This window comes from Lithobates pipiens, unplaced genomic scaffold (assembly GCF_037356315.1).
Source record: "Lithobates pipiens isolate NorthernLeopardFrog02 unplaced genomic scaffold, aLitPip1_a1.2 Scaffold_16, whole genome shotgun sequence".
Classification (NCBI taxonomy): Eukaryota; Metazoa; Chordata; class Amphibia; order Anura; family Ranidae; genus Lithobates; species Lithobates pipiens.
The window spans coordinates 187,406,420-187,427,460 of NW_027507748.1; the positions used below are offsets into that span (position 1 = coordinate 187,406,420).

At 43.0% G+C, this 21,041-nt stretch overlaps 1 protein-coding gene across 6 annotated transcripts in view; it reads right to left on the reverse strand.

The window, feature by feature from the left end:
• Positions 1-19,143, reverse strand: part of PNPLA4 (patatin like domain 4, phospholipase and triacylglycerol lipase) — a 126,437-nt gene extending 107,294 nt beyond the window's left edge. For 4 of the 6 annotated variants that reach the window (XM_077480831.1, XM_077480834.1, XM_077480828.1 and 1 more), the window contains exons 1-3: positions 18,872-18,946; positions 17,833-17,917; positions 10,876-11,061 (exon numbers count right to left, since the gene is read on the reverse strand). In XM_077480831.1, coding sequence (XP_077336957.1) covers positions 10,876-11,055 — 180 coding nt within the window. In that variant the 5' untranslated portion in view covers positions 11,056-11,061; positions 17,833-17,917; positions 18,872-18,946. Of the gene's footprint in view, positions 1-10,875; positions 11,062-17,832; positions 17,918-18,604; positions 18,778-18,871; positions 18,947-19,072 lie in introns of those variants that run through there. The other 2 variants (XM_077480830.1, XM_077480829.1) reach the window with 2 other exon arrangements.
• Between the last annotated feature and the right edge of the window lie 1,898 nt (positions 19,144-21,041).

Consider the following 21,041-nt stretch of genomic DNA (forward strand, 5'->3'; position numbering starts at 1 on the left):
GGAGATGGGAGCATTGAGAGGTCGGTCAGCTGACCTCCTGCCCGGCGGGGACATCATGGAGCGGGGTTGACGGCGCTGGCCTGGTCCCGGCGGGGATATGATGGAGGCGGAGCGGATGGATGGCGCTGGCGTGGCCCCGGCGGAGCCGGTGGACGGCGCTGGTGTGGCCCCAGCGGAGCGGGTGGACGGCGCTGGCGTGGACTCCTGAACAATTCTGCACACCCAGTGCGGAGGAGTCGGAGAGGCCCGGATGATGGTCGCTGAAGGCAGCATCAAAGAGCAGAGGTAAGGAGGAGGATGGATTCATTGAGCTGTATGGAGGGGGTTTGTGTTTGAGTAATGCAGGAAGTAGGAGTCAGGTAGGTCAGTGTGATGTGTGTCAGTGTGATGTGTGTCAGTGTCATGCCAGTGTGATGTGTCTGTGTATGTGTCATGCCAGTGTGATGTGTCTGTGTATGTGTCATGCCAGTGTGATGTGTCTGTGTATGTGTCATGCCAGTGTGATGTGTCTGTGTATGTGTCATGCCAGTGTGATGTGTCTGTGTATGTGTCATGCCAGTGTGATGTGTCTGTGTATGTGTCATGCCAGTGTGATGTGTCTGTGTATGTGTCGTGTCAGTGTATGTGTCATGTCAGTGTCATGTGTCAGTGTAATGTGTCAGTGTATGTGTCATGTCAGTGTCATGTGTCAGTGTATGTGTCATGTCAGTGTAATGTGTCAGTGTAATGTGTCGTGTCAGTGTATGTGTCGTGTCAGTGTATGTGTCGTGTCAGTGTATGTGTCGTGTCAGTGTAATGCGTCAGTGTATGTGTCGTGTCAGTGTAATGTGTCAGTGTATGTGTCGTGTCAGTGTAATGCGTCAGTGTGATGCGTCAGTGTGATGGTCAGTGTGATGCGTCAGTGTGATGGTCAGTGTGATGGTCAGTGTGATGGTCAGTGTATGTGTCAGTGTATGTGTCAGTGTATGTGTCAGTGTATATGTCAGTGTATATGTCAGTGTATATGTCAGTGCCATTGTCAGTGCCAGTGTATGTGTCAGTGTATGTGTTTTCAGTGTATGTGTTTTCAGGGTATGTGTCAGCGTGATGGTCAGTGTAGGTGTCAGCGTGATGGTCAGTGTAGGTGTCAGCGTGATGGTCAGTGTAGGTGTCAGCGTGATGGTCAGTGTAGGTGTCAGCGTGATGGTCAGTGTAGGTGTCAGTGTGATGGTCAGTGTAATTGGCAGTGTAGGTGCCAGGTGGGTTGGTGTAGGTGCCATGTGGGTCGGTGTAATTATCAGGTGGGTCAGTGTAGGGGTCAGTGTGATGTGAGTAGTGCAGGAAGTAGGAGTCAGGTGGATTAGTTTATGTGTCAGGGGGTCAGTGTAGGGGTCAGATAGGTTATGTGTAGCAAGGGCAGGGTAAGGTGGAGTCATGGGCGCAGCCAGGGGGGGGGGGGGGGCGGCAAAATTAGCTTTTCGCCTAGGGTGTCAACGATCCTTGCACCAGCCCTGGGTACTACTGCACATGCACAGTTGCACTGCACACAGGTAAACCTTACATCAGATCACTGATGGAATCAATGCCAAAACTGTGAGTATACAGCAGAGAAGGGGGAGGTGGGTTTTATATGCACAGTGGGATGGAGAAGGGGTGAGGAACTGTTCAGAAAATGCAGTTTGAAGATTTTCTTAACATCAATCATAAGGCAAATAAATACAGTGTGTGTTTTTCAATATACTGTATGGTGACTTGTTTAGCAATAAAAATGTCTAACTTAATAGACTATGAACTGTTTAAGGCTGAGTTCACACAATCGCTGAATCCGTCGCACAGCAGGGGTCCGGTGCATGTTGGTTCACCGTTTCAGGTCTGATTTCAGCCTAAATTTTGGTCCGAATTCAAACCCGAAACAGACCAAAAAAGGCACACGTTTTTCGTGAAAAATGCACCGGACCTGCTGCAGAGATATGTAAACTGGCTCCATAGAGAGCCAGTCACGTTCTCCTGCTATGCGAATTGGATGCGGAAAAAACAGCATCCAATTCGCATAGGTGTGAACCCATCCTTAGGGCCAGTTCATACCAGATGTAGTTCTGTGCGCTTTTTCCTGCACTAAAAAAAAAATGCATGCACAGTTTTTCCATGTATTCCAATGGCTCTAGTTCATACCAATGCAATCAGTTCCAGTCAGTTTCTGCATCGGAAGCTAACTAAAACTGACCACACTGGTGTAAACTAGAACCATTGGATTACATGGAAAACACTGTGCATGAATTTTTAGTGAAGAAAAAAAGCGCATTGGAACTGCATCTGGTGTGAACTGGCCCTTAGAACATATTTGCTAAGATCTAAAACATATAATATAGCATGTAAGACTTCATAAGCTGGAACATGAAAGCATGTATGTCTGCCCTTTTGTGAATCCCCCTCCTAGATCCTTATAGTCTGCATATCACACGGTCAACACTACAGATCTTTGACGTGCACTATTGTATAAAAGTAATTTTATATTGTATTGAAATACAGTATAGCCAAAGCCATTTGTTCACTTTGAATAGAGTAGGGGAGGGTTAAAATAGCTTTTATTTATATATTTTTTTTTTTTTTGCCATCTGTGTCTCATTAGGGTGATGTCCTTTCAATTCCTGTCCTGTAGACTCAGCAGGAAGTATTGTATATACAGCAGGGCTTGACAAATTTGCTTGGAATCTAGGAGCCAGCTAAAAAAGTTAGGAGCCAGGTCGGTAACGGCAATCCAGACCTGTCCCTGGCCTGACATGGAGACGAGTGAGGGGAGGATAGCGCGGCCCCCCCACCTGTCTCCATGTCATTGCCCATAGCTCTTAGAGGGACATTTTTTTTTTGATTATTTTTTTTTCAAATGACAATTTTTTTTTTTTTTTTTTTATTGCATTTTAGTGTAAATTTGAGATCTGAGGTCTCTCTGACCCCAGATCTCATATATTTAAGAGGACCTGTCCTGTTTTTTTCAATTACAAGGGATTTTTACATTCCTTGTAATAGGAATAAAAGTGACAATTTTTTTTTTTAAAAGCACCGTGAAAAAATAAAAAGTTAAAATAAGAAAAAAAAAAATGTTTTAAATGCGCCCTGTCCTGCCAAGCTTGCGTGCAGAAGCGAACGCATACGTGAGTAGCGCCCGCATAGGAAAGCGGTGTTCAAACCACACATGAGGTATCGCTGCGTTCGGTAGAGCGAGAGCAATAATTCTAGCCCTAGACCTCCTCTGTAACCCAAAACGTGCAACCTGTAGAATTTTTTAAACGTCGCCTATGGAGATTTTAAAGGCTAAAAGTTTGTCGCCATTCCATGAGCGGACGCAATTTTGAAGCGTGACATGTTGGGTATCAATTTATTCGGTGTAACATTATTTTTCACAATATAAAAAAATTGGGCTAACTTTACTGTTATATTTAATTAAAAAAATAAGACTTTTTCCCCGAAAATGCGCTTGTAAGTCCACTGCACAAATACGGTGTGACAGACAGTATTGCAACGACCACCATTTTATTCTCTAGGTTGTTAGAACTCCTAAACACATATATATATATATATATATATATATATATATATATATATATATATATATATATATATATATATATATATATATATATATATATATATATATATATATGTATGTATGTATGTATGTATGTATGTATGTATGTATGTATGTATGTATATATATATATATATATATATATATATATATATATATATATATGTATGTATGTGTATATATATATATATATATATATATATATATATATATATATATATATATATATACACATACACACACACACACACACACACACATTTTTTTTTTTTTTTTATTCTAAGTAAAGGTGAGATGGGTGGGCAGTGAAAGCTTCATTAGCATCGCTGGCTGTCATACCAACAGCCACCACTAGATGGCGCCAGATTACAGAACTAAACATAGGACCACAGAAGGCCTCAAAGCCGCGGCCTCAATTACCGGCCGGCGGCGGCGCGGCCCGACACGATCACGCCAGGGGGGGGGTGGAAGGAGACAGGATACCCCCGCTGTGCTGCCCCAGGCGCCAGATCACAAATTCTAGTCGCCAATGCGATCTGGCGCCCGGGGTTTGTCGAGCCCTGATATACAGTATATTTCCAAGGTGTGGGATGTCCCCTTTAAGAGACTAGGCACAGGATGAAGTGTCCCCATTGGAAGATTCCAAAACTAATCCTGTTCTGGTAGCATTAGAGAGGTGCGAAATTCCTCCTGCAAAGTAATATCATAATGTGCTAGTATGTATCGCATACTAGCACATTTTGGAATACTTACCTTAAAGAAAAGCCCTCCAGCGGCACATTGTAACCGCTGACAGGACTTCCATCTTCACAGGCTCTGGCCATTTGAATGGCCGAGCCACAATGACGTTAATCTGGTGCATGCATGCGGGAGTCACGGCCATGGACCAGAGCTCAGAGCTCTTAAGGCACGCCATGAGCATGTAGTACCTTCAGAGTGCACAAACCGAGAATATATCCTAAACCATGCACGTTTAGAAGATGGTTCTTGTACCTACAGATAAGCTTTAAAAGGTACAAGTGTCCCAGCGGTGTTTACTACTTCATTAATACATAGTTAGTCAGGTTGAAAAAAGACACAAGTCCATCTAGTTCAACCAAATAAAAAAAAATACCCAACAGTGGCTCTGACTTTTCACTGTACAATCTACATAAAAAAAGGTTTACTTTTAGTTCTAATTTAAGCCATTTTATCAAGAATGGACTTTCAATGCATACCAACAGACAAAACAAATATAGATCTACACGAGCACTGTGGTGCACTGCAGTGTGAGTCCTTTGGCATTACTGTACTTGTGCACTGGCATGCCAATCTAAAATAACGGTGCTGTAACACACTGCACAGATAGCTTTTGTTATCATTGATAAAACATACATTACTGCAATGTATTAGTCTGAAGAAGGCCTAAAATGTTAAACATAAACTATATTACCAACATTTTTGGGGTGCCTGTCTTTACATGTACATGAACTTTAATTGCATCCCAGTTTTAGTCTGTAGGGTTCAATATTGAGTTGGCCCACCCTTTGCAGCTATAACAGCTTTAACTCTTTTGGGAAGGCTGTCCACAAGGTTTAGGAGTGTGTCTATGGGAATGTTTGACCATTCTTCTAGAAGTGCATTTGTGAGATTAGGCACTGATTTTGGACGAGAAGGCCTGGCTCGAAGTCTCCACTCTAATCCATCCCAAAGGTGTTCTTTCAAGTTGAGGTCAGGCCAGTCAAGTTAAAGTGGAAGTAAACCCATTGATTTAAACAGTTAAAAAAAAAAAGGCATGCTGGGAATGCTAACTGCACATTGGCTGTGCTCTCAGCTAAACTATCAAACCATCCAATGGCTGGTGTCATAACGAATCACATGTGCAGTACCATAGCAGTTGAAGATTAAACAGAGGCAAAGATGGCAGCTTCCTTGGCTGAAAACAATAGGGGAGTTTACTTCCACTTTAAATGTTAGTACTCAGGGGTTCGCCCCCATACAGGGTGAGGGGTTCTGGGATAGTCCAGTTGGAGAGGAGAAAACTGATTTGCAGTATTCTCTGAACTGCTAAGTCAAATTAGTGACCCAGAATTTGAGGTTCAAAGAGTGTTTGGAAGGGAAGAATGTCCAAACCCTGACTACAGAGACTGTGGTCTTAAAAGGGGGTTAACCCAGTGCAACCAAAAAAGGAAGAGGAGACAGTTGGCACCTGTCTGTGAGGGAGTGAGCAGGACACACAGTAAACATGGTGGCTTAGCTTGGGACTGAACCAAGGTTGCTGAACTGTGAAAGCCTCCTCTTTGGGACTCCTGAAGCAGATGGGAAACCAAACCCCAGTTCAGGACTGGTATAATGGTGGTGAGCCAATCTCTTACTTTCGGTATTCTGAACTATTTTGTGTTTATTTGCTAAAGTAAAAATTATATATTTTTTTTTTTCTGGATTATTTGCAAGTTTAATAAAGAGTGATTCTGAGTATGAGATTATATATGTAATATATATATATATATATATATACAAATCAGACAGTCCTTGTATTACGTCTTTATATAATGGCCACACATCAAGACAGCTCTCACAGATGGAAATAACTTATTCGTAGTGTAATCTTTCTTGCACTATGAAATATTTGCTCCCTTTCCTGAACATCTTCAATCTTCCCCAGGGATTTTTCAACAAGCCTGAGAATCTCTGTAGACTTTCAAGTGCTAATTTTTTGCTTGGTATGTAACCCACACAAGGCATGATTATCATAACCTCTGCCGGAATCCTTTGCGCCACTTGTAAATATCAGGCCATGCAACAAGAGGCAGTCATTGAACAGCACACAATATCTATTCATCTCCGAAGATATTAACAGAAAAAAAATCAAAATTTCAAGATTTGTAATTCCTTGTGACACCAATGCCTGCCTGGGGACAATCAATGTAACTGTTTGCACTCATTAAAGGGAGAAGCAATTGCAAAATTGCTTTAGAATTGCTACAATCTCCCATTTAATGGCTTATTTTCTGCCTGCAATGATATTTTATCTCATGGCTACCCAGACAATTCAAATACAGGGCTCAACAAACATCACATTTTAAATAAAACATGTATTATTAGAAAGTTCTAGCTCAGGTGAAAGTCACTAGTAAAGTCAATCTGTAGAATTTTATTTTTTGTCTTTTTTTTGTCAAACATGCCATTTCTGAAGGTTTGTTTTTCTTACCCAATTGACAAATACACAATAAACACAATGAAGCAGTTACAATAGTATTTGGCTTGCCACGCTTGTATTTTATAAGACTATACTTTATTTTGGAAAAAGGAATTAGTTACTGTTTTCACAAAACCACTTTAGTACAAAAAGAACATTCTCTAGCAAGCACTTTATTGCATATGGTCATCTTGAGATTGGATCTGATTAAATAATGTCTAACTAAATTGAAATAAGATGTGATTACACTGGAGGAGAGCAGCTGTATGGAAAATTACCTGATGAGGCTGTATTCCATATTATATATATATATATATATATACACACATGCACACATATTTGTTTCAATGTAAAACATTTTTTTTTATATACATTTGTATATGGAAGCAGTAATATTTGGACACATATGCAGCCTTTGCATTCTGCTCTGCAGTGCTGTACAACAGTCATGCTATGCGATTCTTCCTCACAGTGCATGGCTATAGGTCTACGCACTGAATAATAATTCGCAGTGTGGCGGATATATTAGAACAGCTGTAAGCTATCTTTCCTAGACGCCTTTCCTTGTGGCGTTTTGAAAAAAAAAAAAAAAGAAAAAAGCTTGACGCTTGTAAACACGTATTACGCATTTAGGTGATGTACAACACTACGATGAGCCGAGAAAATGAAGTTCAATGCTCCGGAGCATGCGTCAAATCGTTTCCGAGCATGCGTAGGAATTTTGTGCGTTGGAATTGCCACAGAAGGCTCGTATTTTCGGATAGGAACTTTTCCCGACCAAAAAATTGAGACCGATGGAGCATACACACAGTCGCATTTTCCGACGAAAAACTCTCATCGGTCTTTTGCGGGCCGAAATTCCGATCGTGTGTATGGGGCATTAGAGGCAGAATGCCCCTAATGCCTCGTACACACGAGCAGATTTTCTGTCGGAAAAATCTTGGATGGTTTTTCTGACAGAATTTCGCTCAAGCTTGCCGTGCATATGCACGGTCACAGAAAAGTTCCCTGAACTTTCGACCATCAAGACGTACAACACTAAGACAAGCCGAGAAAATGAAGTTCAATGCTTCCGAGCATGCGTCGAATTGTTTTCCGAGCATGCGTAGGAATTTGTGCGCCGGAATTTGTACAGGCGATCGGAATTTTCGATCTGAACTTTTTCCTACTGAAAAATAGAGAACCTGCTCTCAGTCTTTTGCTGGCTGGAAATCTGCCAGCAAAAGTCCGATGGAGCATACACACGGTCGCAATTTCTGACCAAAAGCTCACATCCAATTTTTGCTGGCAGAATTTCTGATTGTGTGTATGGAGCTTAAGAGCAGCATGGCTGTCATGGTGGCCACATGATTGGAAAGCTCTAAATCACAAGTAGTGATGGAGAGCTTTCCATTAGCAGTCAGTAACTGTGCTGGAAGAGTGCAGGGTGCGCGCGCTTAGCACAACTGTGAGTGAACATAAACAAAAGAAAAGAGCGCACAGGCTTTGGTGTAAAATCTTTTATTAAAATGAAGGGAAATATATGAAATCAATGCATGAGATTAGGCATAATGTCCACAATAACCCATTGGTCAGTGTGCTGAGTATGTTCCAATATATGCTTCAGGTGGATCGATAAGGGATAGGCTCATCTTAATGTGTTTGCAGCTGCCGCCACACCTCCCGCTGACAGGTACCGCTCGTTAAGAGGTTCCTTGGTCGCCGAACAAGCCTGCGCTATTCTCAAACCACCTGGCTGGATGGGCTGGCTAATGCTAGTTGTCCTTTCTTAAACCCTATAAAGCAGTGGTCATCAACCCAGTCCTCAGGGCCCACTAACAGGCCAGGTTTGTAAGATAACTGAAATACATCACAGGTGATATCATTTGCTGCTCAGTGATTGCAGTATTTTAGGCTGGGTTCACACTGCTGCGGCTACGAGAACTGGATGTGATTCGCACCACACTGCAGTGCAAATCACATCCGATCTCTGTGCGATGCGAGTTCAGCCATACAGATAGTATGGCTGAATTCGCATCGCACCCGCCCCAAACTCGCACAGGACCCTTTTTTTGGTCCGCAGCAGAATCGGATCGCATGGGTGTTCACACCATGCGATCCGATTCCTGTCCGAGTTTGCAGATCGCACTGCGATATGCAAACTGATCTGGGGGTGTCATTAACATTTCACTGACACTCCCAGCAGTCTGCATAGGGCAGTGTGAACTGGCGCCAGGAGGCATGCGATGCGGGAACCCGTCGCGGATTTGCGGCGTTCCCGCATCGCTGCAGTGTGAACCCAGCCTTAGTCCCAAGGTAATATATAAAACCTGGCCTGTTAGTGGGCCCTGAGGACAGGGTTGATGACCACTGTTATAAAGGGGAAAAAGAAACCGAAACTGGTGCAGCTGTAACCAATCAGCTTCTAGGTTTTAGCCCCCAGTTCACACAAAATCCAACTTTTAAATTGTGCAACGTCCCTTGAAATCGCATCATTTTAAAGCTGAAGATCAGTGCGACTTCACGCACAGATGTCTATGCAAGTCACACCTGAAATCACCAAAAACAGTGCAGGGACATCTATTTCAAATGAGCGTGGCACTGCAAAGTCGGCGTCACACCAATTTGAACAGTTCCATTGCTGACAATAGCCCCCCCCGTTCACACCGGTGCAACTTGTCATGCGATTTGGACCTGTTAAATTGCATGACAAGTTGTACCCGTGTGAACAGGGGCTTATTAGCAAAGCTTAAACAAGCTGATCAGTGGCGACTGGTGCTTTTTTTGTTGGGGGGGTGCGGCAAACAACCACCTCAAAGCCCCCTACGCACCCCCCAGCTCGTTGCCTGCTGGTAGGTCCACTTACCCCATCTAGGCAGCAAGGATCGGGCAGCGGCGGACATCAAGGAGTGGCAGGGATTGGGGCATTGGCAGACATCAGGCTGTGGTGGGCATTGGGTAGCTGCTCCTATGTCTTCTCCTCCTCACTTCCGCAGTGCATCTTCTCCCCTCCTCCTAGGCATCCAATAGGATTGCCTGTCCTTTCAGCCAATCAGGTGACAGGTATCAGACCCGCTTCCCATTTGGCAAGGGAGGAGAATCAGTGTTGCAACAATGAATATTCATTCGCTGTTGTAACACCTGTGTGGGCTCGTAGCGTAATGCTCTGTGCCACAAGCTCACCCTATTTTGAAGTCTATTAAAGTCTCTGGCACTAATCAGGTGCTTAAAAAAATAAAATAAAATAAAAACACCCCCGCCGCTGTAATTCAGGCATCCTGAAAGGGTCCGGACGCACGAATAGGGGGGTGGCAGTGGCAATGGATAAAGCATTGCATCGCCACAAGGTGGAGGGGGTCATGACCAAGGATAGAGGGGGCGGCCATAATGGACGGGCCGCCACTAGGGATGTGTTCTGACATGTTCGCACACTCCAGGTGCAGAGCCAGCCAGGAAGTCGGCGTAGCGCTGCGCTAATCACAGGCAGCGAGACATTTCCCTGATCTCTGCAGCCGCGCATCGGGAAATGTCTTAATGCCTGTGATTAGTACAGCGCTGCGCCGACTTCCTAGCGGGCTCTGCACGTAGACTGTGCAAACACACCTGAGCTCATTCTGAAGTCGATTGGTCACTTTGCACAGCTGCACCAGATTCTGTGTGCCCCAGTTTAATAAATCTCCCCCACTGTTGACTTCTGCTGAAATGGCCAACATTCAAGCTGTGGGTGGCCCTGTTGGCAACCAACCCCTCCTATACTCCAGTCGATATTTTGTTGAAGGAGCCAATTTGAAAATTCCTGGCAAAACAGTCAGATGTAAGCACTATTCAGCATTCATAGAATAGCAGGCAGCTGATATTCCTCTATCCATGTTGCGTAACGTGAATTGTGAAAATGCCAACGAAAGAAAATCAAAGTGTGTATGGCGAGCTTAAGGCAGACAAGGAGGGCTAGGGGTAAAGGAGACTACAATATAGATGTAACGGCAACGTGAAAGCAATACACAATTTGCTTTAGGTGTGAGCTCTGCAATAATAACTCAAAATATATGCTTACTGCAAAAACATTGCATGTTTGTTTGAAGTAATAACAGTTCAAATTCATACGAATCTCTTAAGAATGCATTCAAATGCGTTTCCAACGTTTAGCAAATACCTTGATTTTGTGCGGTGCGGTCAGTAGAACTGCAGCAACCAGGGATCCTGCAGAAGCTCCAGCGAAAAACCTGACAGTCTTCAACATTTTCTGACCGTGTTTTAAAAGCGCAGATGCTGCCCCCAAGTGGTAAATCCCAAGAAATCCACAGGCCGCAAAAGACAGATTTAAATGGCTCATCGTGTCCTATGAAATGACATTAAAACAGCACAGTCGCAGAGTGTAGTACAATTTAATAACTGCGTAGAAGAACGCTGGATGAGGTGGATCAGGATTTGCCCTGGGTCACTCCGAAGCGCTCACTTGCAAATTGCTTTCTGGGAAAGCTTGCTTAACCCTCTTTAGGACAAGTATAGTATTTAGCAGTGTCTTTGAAGCCTTAATAGCAAAAAGTAATTAGCAAAGCAAAGCTTTAGAACTGCACATCATAGGAAAGATTTGCATGTCCTCCTGAGTGTGCAGCTTACCGAAATATTACAGATATTGATCGGAGATGAATGGGGGTAAGCAGGAAAGGGACCCTTTCATGTTCAACACAAGAAAGTCAAAATATATATATATTTTTTTTTTAAGTCTCAAACTATAACTTTTGTAATTAATTGTCATCTGATCCTGCTAAGCAACAGCGGGAACCTCTGATGTCAGTTTCCATCTACGGTGCCTGGGGAGACCCAAAGGCTCACTACACGCATTACAATCTGATTGCATAATCTCAATAGGGCCTGTTCATGCCTGTGCATTTTTTTTAGCATGCTAAAACACAGCTGCTCAGTGCTTCTAATGCCGCGTACACACGGGCGGATTGTATGGCGTACTTAGTCCGGCGAAACACATTTCAGCGGACAATCCGCTCGTGTGTGGGCTTCAGCTGACTTTTTCAGCGTGCAGTCCGGAGTACTAAGTATTTCGGTTTTTTCGAAATTCTGTCCGTCGTACTTTGGTTTCAGCGGACAATACGGTCGTCAGTATGCTAGTTCGACGGACTAAGAATGGCGCATGCCCAGAAAGGATTTACACAGCAGAAGGGTGCTTTGCTGTGTCTTGGACTTCCTATTTCTAGTCCCGTCGTACGTGCTGTACACGTCATCGCGCAAGCTTTCGACGGACTGTTTGTGTATCCGTGTGTGGTCAAGTCCGTTCAGTGGAAAGTACGACGGACTGTCCGTCGGATTGTATGACGGACTAAGTACGCCATACAATCCGCTCGTGTGTACGTGGCATAATGTGCATGAAAAGTAGTCCCCTTTAAATGATGTGATACCGTTCACATCTGTGCGCTGCGTTTTTGGGCTGTGTGCTGCGCTTATGAAAAGTTCTGCTTGCTGCATCTTCAGTGCGCTGTTCTTAAAAATGCACCTTCCATTATAGCCAATAGTAGTGGACTTAAATCGCACAAAAAAAGTGTTTTTATTAGTGTACTTTTTGAGTCGTAAGTTCATTTTTCCCAGGTGATTGAGGAAGCAAAATGCATGCAAAGCTTGTGCAAAACACATATAAGGCTACTTTCACATTGGAGCGGTTCAGGCATTAGCGGTAAAGCACTGCTTGTTTTAGCGGTGCTTTACCGATGTTATAGCGGCGCTTTTTGGGCAGTAGTGGGGTGCTTTTAACCCCCAAAGCACCTGTGATGTGGTGCTTCCGAAGCTCCTGAAAAGAGGTGCTCATTCATTATAATGGGTAGGGGCAGGGTGGGCCCCAAAGATGCTGCTTGCAGGACTTTTTTTTCTGCATCATGCAAGTGCATTGCTCCAGTGTGAAAGCACTCAGGCGTTCAGGGTGGCTTGAGAGGCAGTTTTCAGGCACTTTACAGGGGCTATTTTTAGCACTAAAACACTGGAAAACTGCCTAAGGCTCAATTCACATCTATGCATGTTGCTTTTGAGCGTTTTTGCAGTGCTTTTTGCGGTGCTTGCCGCGTTTTTGGACACGCCTTTTTACCGCGATACTGTGGTTGCTTAGCAACCAGATATATACAGTGAAAAAAAACGAAAAAAAAATGGCAAGATCGCGGCAAAACGCGGTAAACACGTGGTAAACACGTGGTAAACACGCGGTACTTGCGTTTTTGATGCAGGTCCATTGACTTCTATTACATGCAAAACGCTGAATTTTGCATGAAAAAAAGTCCCAGAGAACGCAGAGGCACAAAAATGCATTGATGTGACCATGTTCCATAGGAACCCATGTTAAAAAATGTCCTTGCATTTCTGCAAAATGCATCAAAAAACGCGCTAGTGTGAATCGAGCCTTAGTGTGAAAGGGGTCTAAAAGGCACTATGCCTTTTGTTAAGTTCAATGCAATGCATTAAAAGCATGAGAAGGCCTGGTTCACACCTATGCAGTTTGCTTTGGATCTGTTTCTGCAATGTGTTTTGTATTTTTTGCATCCACATTTTTGATGCATTTTTTTTTTCTTTGGACAATTTATTGTTGGGCAGATTAAAAATAGCAAAACACAAATTGTGTTGAAGTCTATTGAACCAAAAAGTCCCTGACCCTTTCCAAAAAACGCAGCAGCTAAAAAAAGTAAAGATGTAAGACCTGATTCACATCTATGCATTTTTTGTGCTTTTTGCAGATTTGCACCACTGTCCATTTAACATGGTTTCCTATGGACCACGTTCTGTAGTGCAAACCTGAAAAATGCAAAAAGCACTAAAATTGCATTGGTGTGAATCAGGCCTCTTTCATAGGAAACAATGTTAAATGGACTGTAGTGCGTTTCTACTAAAAGCAAAGCAAAAAAAAAAAACATCACAAAAAAAAAAAAAAAAGCATAGGTGTGAACCAGGCCTGAAAATGTGACATGCTTTTAAAAAAAAATATGTATGTAGAAATATAAAAAAAGAATAACAAAATAAATAAATAAATGTGGGGCAACACTGAGTATCTGTAAAGAGACAGTGGCATCACATAGACCAGTGATGGCGAACCTTGGCACTCCAGATGTTTTGGAACTACATTTCCCATGATGCTTAACTACACTGCAGAGTGTTTGAGCATCATGGGAAATGTAGTTCCAAAACATCAGGGGTGCCAAGGTTCGCCATCACTGACATAGACCGTAAAAAGGGGAGGGATTTAGTAATTAAATGACCACACAACACACCAACAAAAAAAAACTTTTTTTTACATTAGCTATTAAAACATACCAAAAAAAAAAAAAAGTAAAAAAAAAAAGAAATCTAATTGCTTCATCTATTTAGGCCAATATGTATTCTGCTACATGTTTTTGGTAAGAAACATCTCAGCTAAGGTGTATATTGATTGGTTTGCGCAAACGTTTTAGCATCTACAAACTATGGCATATTTTTATGGATTTTTTTACTAGTAATGGCAGCGATCAGCAACTTACAGCGGGACTGCGACATTGTGGTGGACAAATCGAACACTAAGTGATACTTTTTGGGGACCACTGACACAAATACAATGGTCATTGCTAAAAAAAAAAATTACTGTCACTTTACTAATGACACTGGTAGGGAAGGGGTTAACATCAGGGGTGATCAAAGGGTTAAATGTGTCCCTTGGGAGTGCTTTATAACTGTGTGAGGGGTGCTTGTACTGTGAGAAGACAGAGATCCATGTCCCTGCTTAGCAGAAACACAGGAACTTTGTCTTCCCTTGTCGCAGAATGACGATTCTGCTTTGTTTACATAGGCAGACCGCCATCCCTCCTCTGTCGGGAATGATCAGAGGGTCCAATCACAGCAGAAGCTGGACGCTGGTGGAACCCGGAAGAGGCGATACAGTTATGTTATCTGCAGTATATGTACAAGGGGGGGGGATAGGGATAGGACAGCAAGTGGTTAAAGTCTGAATTCCAGCTCCCCTATGTACCAAAATAGCATTAATGTGCTTATTTTGCAAAAATAAAACAGCTTTACATGAATTCTTCACTGGCTTACCTTACTGTCTTCATAGCTGTTTAAACACACTGCTCTATTATTTCTGCCTTACTTCTTGGTCAGACTTTAGGTGATGACACAGGAAGGAGTTGACCAGCTGATCTTCATTAGCACACACACTGCATCATCTACCCTCAGATGATCAACTCCTTCCTGTGTCATGAACTAAAGTCTGACCAGAAAGTAAGGAAGAACTAATGGAGCAATGTGTTTAAACAGCTATGAAGAGAGTTTTATTTTTAGAAAATAAGTACATTGATGCTATATGTAATAATGGTACAAAGGGGAGCTGAAATTTAGAAACACAACAAAACAAAAAATAAAAAATAAAAAAATAAAAATAAAAGTAAACAAAGGTGAACTTAGCTTTTAAAGGAACCTTTTTTGAGGTAACACACATATAGACGCCCTTTTTGACAGCAGCTCCAATTCGTTCTGTTTTTTTTTTTCCAGTTTATTTGTCACATTTATCCAGCGCAGGTGCTTCCCAGCGGTTTAGGGGGCGTGCGCATGCCGGTTGCAATGTCTGCTGGGCACCAGCGATTGCTGGTGACAGAACATGAACGTGGATCTGTTTGTGTAAATACACAGATCCACATCCTGTCAGGGGAGAGGCGACAGATCGTGTGTTCCTAGTATATAGGAACATCGATCGGTCCCGTCCCCTAATCAGTTCCCTCCCCCCACAGTTAGAATCACTCACTGGGTAACGCAGTTAACCCCTTGATCGCCCCCTAGAGTTAACTCCTTCCCTGCCAGTGACATTTATACAGTAATCAGTGCATATTTATAGCACTGATCGCTGTATAAGTGCCACTGATCCTAAAATAGTGTCAAAAGTGTCCGAACTGTTTGCTGCAATTTCGCAGTCACAGACACGATAAAAATTGTGGATCACCGACATTGCTAGTAAAAAAAAAATAATAATAATAAAAATGCCATAAATCTATCCCCTATTTTGTAGGCGCTATAACTTTTGTACAAAGCAATCAATATTTATTACCAAAAACATGTAGAAGAATACAAAAGGACCTAAACTTAGGAAAAAATATATTTATTTAAATTTTTTTTTAAAAGCCACCCCTGCCAGATTGCATGGCTGGATCTAGAACACTGACCAAAACACACCCTGAGCCCGATTGACCAATTAAGCAGCTAAGGCAGTTAATTATTACTCTGCTCTTCCCTCCCATCAGCATGTCCACCTTCCGGGTTTGCAGGCGTTGGATGTTTGGCTGGCAATGACGGCATGCATGTGGAGTCACTGCCAAAGCACTGTGCTCTCAATGGATGGAAAACCGTCCATTGAGAGCGCAGTGCACATGTGCCAGTGACATCACCGGCTGCTACTATAATAAAAATGGAAAACCGCCTGTACAAATGAATGACAGGCTGAGACTGTACATTATTAGTTCAGGTGTGTTTGCATACTCCACGTGCAGAGTCCGCCAGGAAGTCAGCACAGCACTGCGCTAATCACAGGCAGTGAGACATTTCCCCCCGATGTGCCGCTGCAGAGATCGGCAATGTCTCACTGCCTGTGATTAGCGCAGAGCTGCGCCGACTTCCTGGCGGGCTCTGCACGTGGACCATACTAACACGCCTGAGCTCATCCTGACACAGAACCTGTGTAATTAACAGCTTGCCAACCAGCTCACACTGATATATACATCGGCAGAAGGTCATGTACAGTAAGGATGAGCTCCGACGTGTTAATCACAGGCAGTGAGACATTTCCCGATCTCTGCAGCCGCACATCAGGAAATGTCTCACGCTCTGTGATTAGCGCTCTGCAGTGCCAACTTCCTGTCGGGCTCTGCGCGTGCCATATGCAAACACGCCGGAGCTCATCCTTAACGTACAGCCATATTAACATACCTGTACGTTGTCCTTTAAGAAGCAGTTTGCGGGCGCGCCTGCCGCGAGCGCGATTGTGGGTCCCCCAGACTCGATGTCCGCGGGGATACCCGCAATCATCTCATGGAGAGGAAGAACGGGGAAATGCTGATGTAAACAAGCATTTCCCCGTTCTGCCTAGTGACACTGTCATTGATCACAGCTCCCTGTAATCGGAAGCGGTGATCAATGTCGTGTCACACATAGCCCCCCCCCCCCCGCACAGTTAGAATCACTCCCTAGTACACACTTAAACCCTACAGCGCCCCCTAGTGATTAACCCCTTCAATACCAGTTACATTTACACAGTAATCAATGCATTATTAATCGCACTAATCCCTGTATAAATGTGAATGGTCCCAAAATAGTGCCAAAAGTGTCCGATCTGTCCGCCATAATGTCGCAGTCACGATAAAAATCGCAGATGGCTGCCATTACTAGTAAAAAAAAAAATATATCAATAAAAATGTCATAAAACTATCCCCTATTTTGTAGACGCCATAACTTATTGCGTTTTTTTTTTTTAACCAAAAATATGTAGAAGAATACGTATCAGCCTAAACTGAGGGAAAACATTTTTTTTTATATATACATTTTTTGGGGATATTTATTATAGCAAAAAGTAAAAAAAATGCATTTTTTTTTAAATTGTCGCAATTTTTTTGTTTATAGCGCAAAAAATTAAAAACGCAGATGTGATTAAATACCACTAAAGGAAAGCTCTATTTGTGGGGAAAAAACAACATCAATTTTGTTTGGAAGCCTCAACGCACGTCCGCGCAATTATCAGTTAAAGCGACGCAGTGCCGAATCGCAAAAAGTGCTCTGGTCTTTTTGCCAGCCAAATGGTCTGGGGCTGAAGTGGTTAATATGTGTTCCGTTTTAAAGGGATGAGGTGGCAACCCCTAACCCATCCCTGTGCACAAGTACATGCTCAGATGTTAGTTACCAGTGCACAGCTCCAACCTGCCATTAACTTGTACAGACAGCTGCACTCAAACGCCTGTCACTCCCAGGCACAAAGACGCGCTCGTTTCTCGCAGCGTACAGCTTTCTCCACCCACGGAAATGCAAAAACTTCAGAGGCTGTAGGCAATGCACCTCTCTGTACTGCTTCATCCTATTACCTTGCGTCAGTTCTTAAAAGGATTACCTTTTGATCCTGCCAGATACTGTCACTTGGCGTTACAATACAGCGACGGCATTGTCATACCTGTGTGCGAACAACCCACACGAACCTAGGCATAAAAAAAAGAAATAATCGTTACTCAAATCTTTTTTTTTTTTTGCACTTATGCAATCCCCATTTACTTTAATAAGGCAAAAGGGAAAGATTTACTAGAACTGGTGAACACAGAATCTGATGCAGCTGTGCATAGTAACTAGGGATGAGCTCAGGCGTGTTCGCATGGTCCACACGTGCTGAGCCCGCCAGGAAGTCGGTGCAGCGCTGCACTAATCACAGGCAGTGAGACATTGCCCTGATCTCTGCAGCCGCACATCGGGGCAATGTCTCACTGCCTGTGATTAGCGCATCGCTGCGCCGACAACCTGGCGGGCTCAGCAGGTGGACCATGCGAACACGCCTGCGCTCACCCCTAATAGTAACCAATCAGATTCCAGGTTTGATCGTCAAAGCTTAATTGAACAAGCTGAGGTTAGAAGCGGATTAGTTACTATGCAGAGCTGCACCAGTTTAGGTAAATCTTCCCCACAATTAGACTGTTAGTCATAGCAACTGAATATAGATATTTCCCTGATTACACTCCAGCTAGGTTGCAGTACGGTGCACATCATCACAACCCTATGTATTATTAATCTAAATTAACTTTTTTCTCTTTTGTGCAATGCATTGCATTTTCTTTCTTTTTTTTCCCCCATCGTCTATGGCTTCCTGGCTATAAGGTTGTTTAAATATTGCTTACTTTGTCCCTATGTCCCCATTAATAATCCAGGACATCCCTGTAAAATATTCCGGTGTAAGCATACAGCACAGCATAGAATTTGTGATGAAGCCAGAAGACAAATACAAGCAGGGGGGTGTACAGCTCCCCTGCCATCTTTCCTTCTCCAGCAGCCTATGGAGAGAAATGTGTCACTCTGCAGAGCCATGCCAGCTCCCCCCACAGCCCAGAGCTGTACTTTCCAAGCTTGCTGAATGCAGTAAACATTTGTTATTTCAGCACTCTGACCTTTTCTGCCTTGCCATAGAAACCAGGAAGGATATTTCTTTTTACTCGCCTTCCTTCCTATGTCAGCAACCAATAACAAGGAGTATATTAACAGCCAATAGAGGCTTCACACTGATTCACTACACCCGTCAGGTTTTTTTTTTTTTTCCTATGAGCAAAGCTGCTTATTCAAATAGCTGTATATCTTGACCGGAATCTCACCTCCGAATGGTTCCCCTTTATCGAATGTTTGGTCCCCTTTGCAGTACGAAAAGCATACAGCTTTCCTTCTGCAGTCCTCCATTGATATATATAATTCATGATCATGCTGTCACAGACATCCACTTTTTTTTTCTATTTCAGAGCTCACAAATACATATCACGTTTTGCTATTATACTGAAAGGATCCTGTCATACCGTATACATTATTCACAAACATCTATGTTACTTGGCTATACTGACAGATAGAGCTAATCCCACACATACTTTATGAATCATTTTTTTTTTTTCCTGCTGCTGTGTCAAATCACGGTAGTGAAAATCCCAGGTATACTTTATGAATTTTTCTGCTACCGTGTCAAGATAGCGGAGCGCTAATCCCTCATATATACTTTATGAATGTTTCTGCTACTGTGCTACACCATGTTAGGTTTACACTAGATAGGTTTCAGACACAAGTATTCCTTTTCATCTTGACCTTAATGGATTTATTCCAGCAGTATTTATGAAAAAAAAAAAGAACAAAAAATGGTCCGAAAGATTGCTTACCAGTTCATTACTGATTGGAGAGTGCTTTAAAGCCCCTTACAGTGGAAGTCCATGCAAAAATCTAAGGAAAGGAAGGGAAAAAGGAAAGGAAAGAGGAAAGGAAGGGAAAGAAGAAAGGAAAGAGGAAAGGAAGGGGAAGAAGAAAGGAAAGAGAAAAGGAAGGGAAAGAAGAAAGGAAAGAGGAACGGAAGGGGAAGAAGAAAGGAAAGAGAAAAGGAAGGGAAAGAAGAAAGGAAAGAGGAAAGGAAGGGAAAGAAGAAAGGAAAGAGGAAAGGAAAGGAAAGAGGAAAGGAAGGGAAATAAGAAAGGAAAGAGGAAAGGACGGGAAAGAAGAATGGAAAGAGGAAAGGAAAGGAAATGAAAGAAGAAAGGAAAGAGGAAAGGAAGGGAAAGAAGAAAGGAAAGAGGAAAGGTAGGGAAAGAAGAAAAGAAAGAGGAAAGGAAGGGGAAGAAGAAAGGAAAGAGGAAAGGTAGGGAAAGAAGAAAAGAAAGAGGAAAGGAAGGGGAAGAAGAAAGGAAAGAGGAAAGGAAGGGAAAGAAGAAAGGAAAGAGGAAAGGAAGGGAAAGAAGAAAGGAAAGAGGAAAGGAAGGGAAAGAAGAAACAAAGGGAAAGAAGAAAGGGAAGGGGAAAAGAAGGGAAAGAAGAAACAAAGGGAAAGGGGAAATGAAGGGAAAGGGGAAAGGAAGAGAAAGGGAAAATAAGGGAAAGGGGAAAGGAAGGGAAAGAAGAAAGGAAAGAGGAAAGAAAAGGGGAAAGGAATATCCATACCTTTTTGGAAGCCGATCTGACCCGCTCCGACCCGATCTCCAGCTACAGTAGAGTTGCCAACTCATCCCTTTAAACACATATAAATTACACAGGTTCTGTGGCTAATTGAATGGAGGTAAGGCACTAAGTTAAGTTACCACATCAATCACCCACAGAACCTGTGTAATTCATATGTGTTTGAGTTTAAAGGAATGAGGGGGCAACCCTATCTCCAGCGCCGGGAAGACACGGAGGTAGGGTTGCCACCTCATCCCTTTAAACCCAAACACATATGAATTACAAAGGTTCTGAGGCTAATTAGATACAGATAAGGCAACAAGTGAGTTTATTTACCACCTTAATCAGCCATATAACCTGTGTAATTCATATGTGTTCAGGTTTAAATGGATGAGGTGGCAACTCTACATGGAGGACAATGGCTGTGAAATGAATGGGAAGTGACTAGGGTTGCCACCTCACCCCTTTGAACCCAAACACATATGAATTACACATGTTCTGTGGCTGATTAAGGTGGCAATTAAATGTACGTAGTACCTTAACCACTTCACGCCTGCCCTATAGCCGAAAGACGGCTACAGAGCGGACGCTAACTGCCGGGAGGCCGTTCCTGGACATCCTCCTGCTTACTTCCCCTCTGCGTGCCGCCGCGGACGT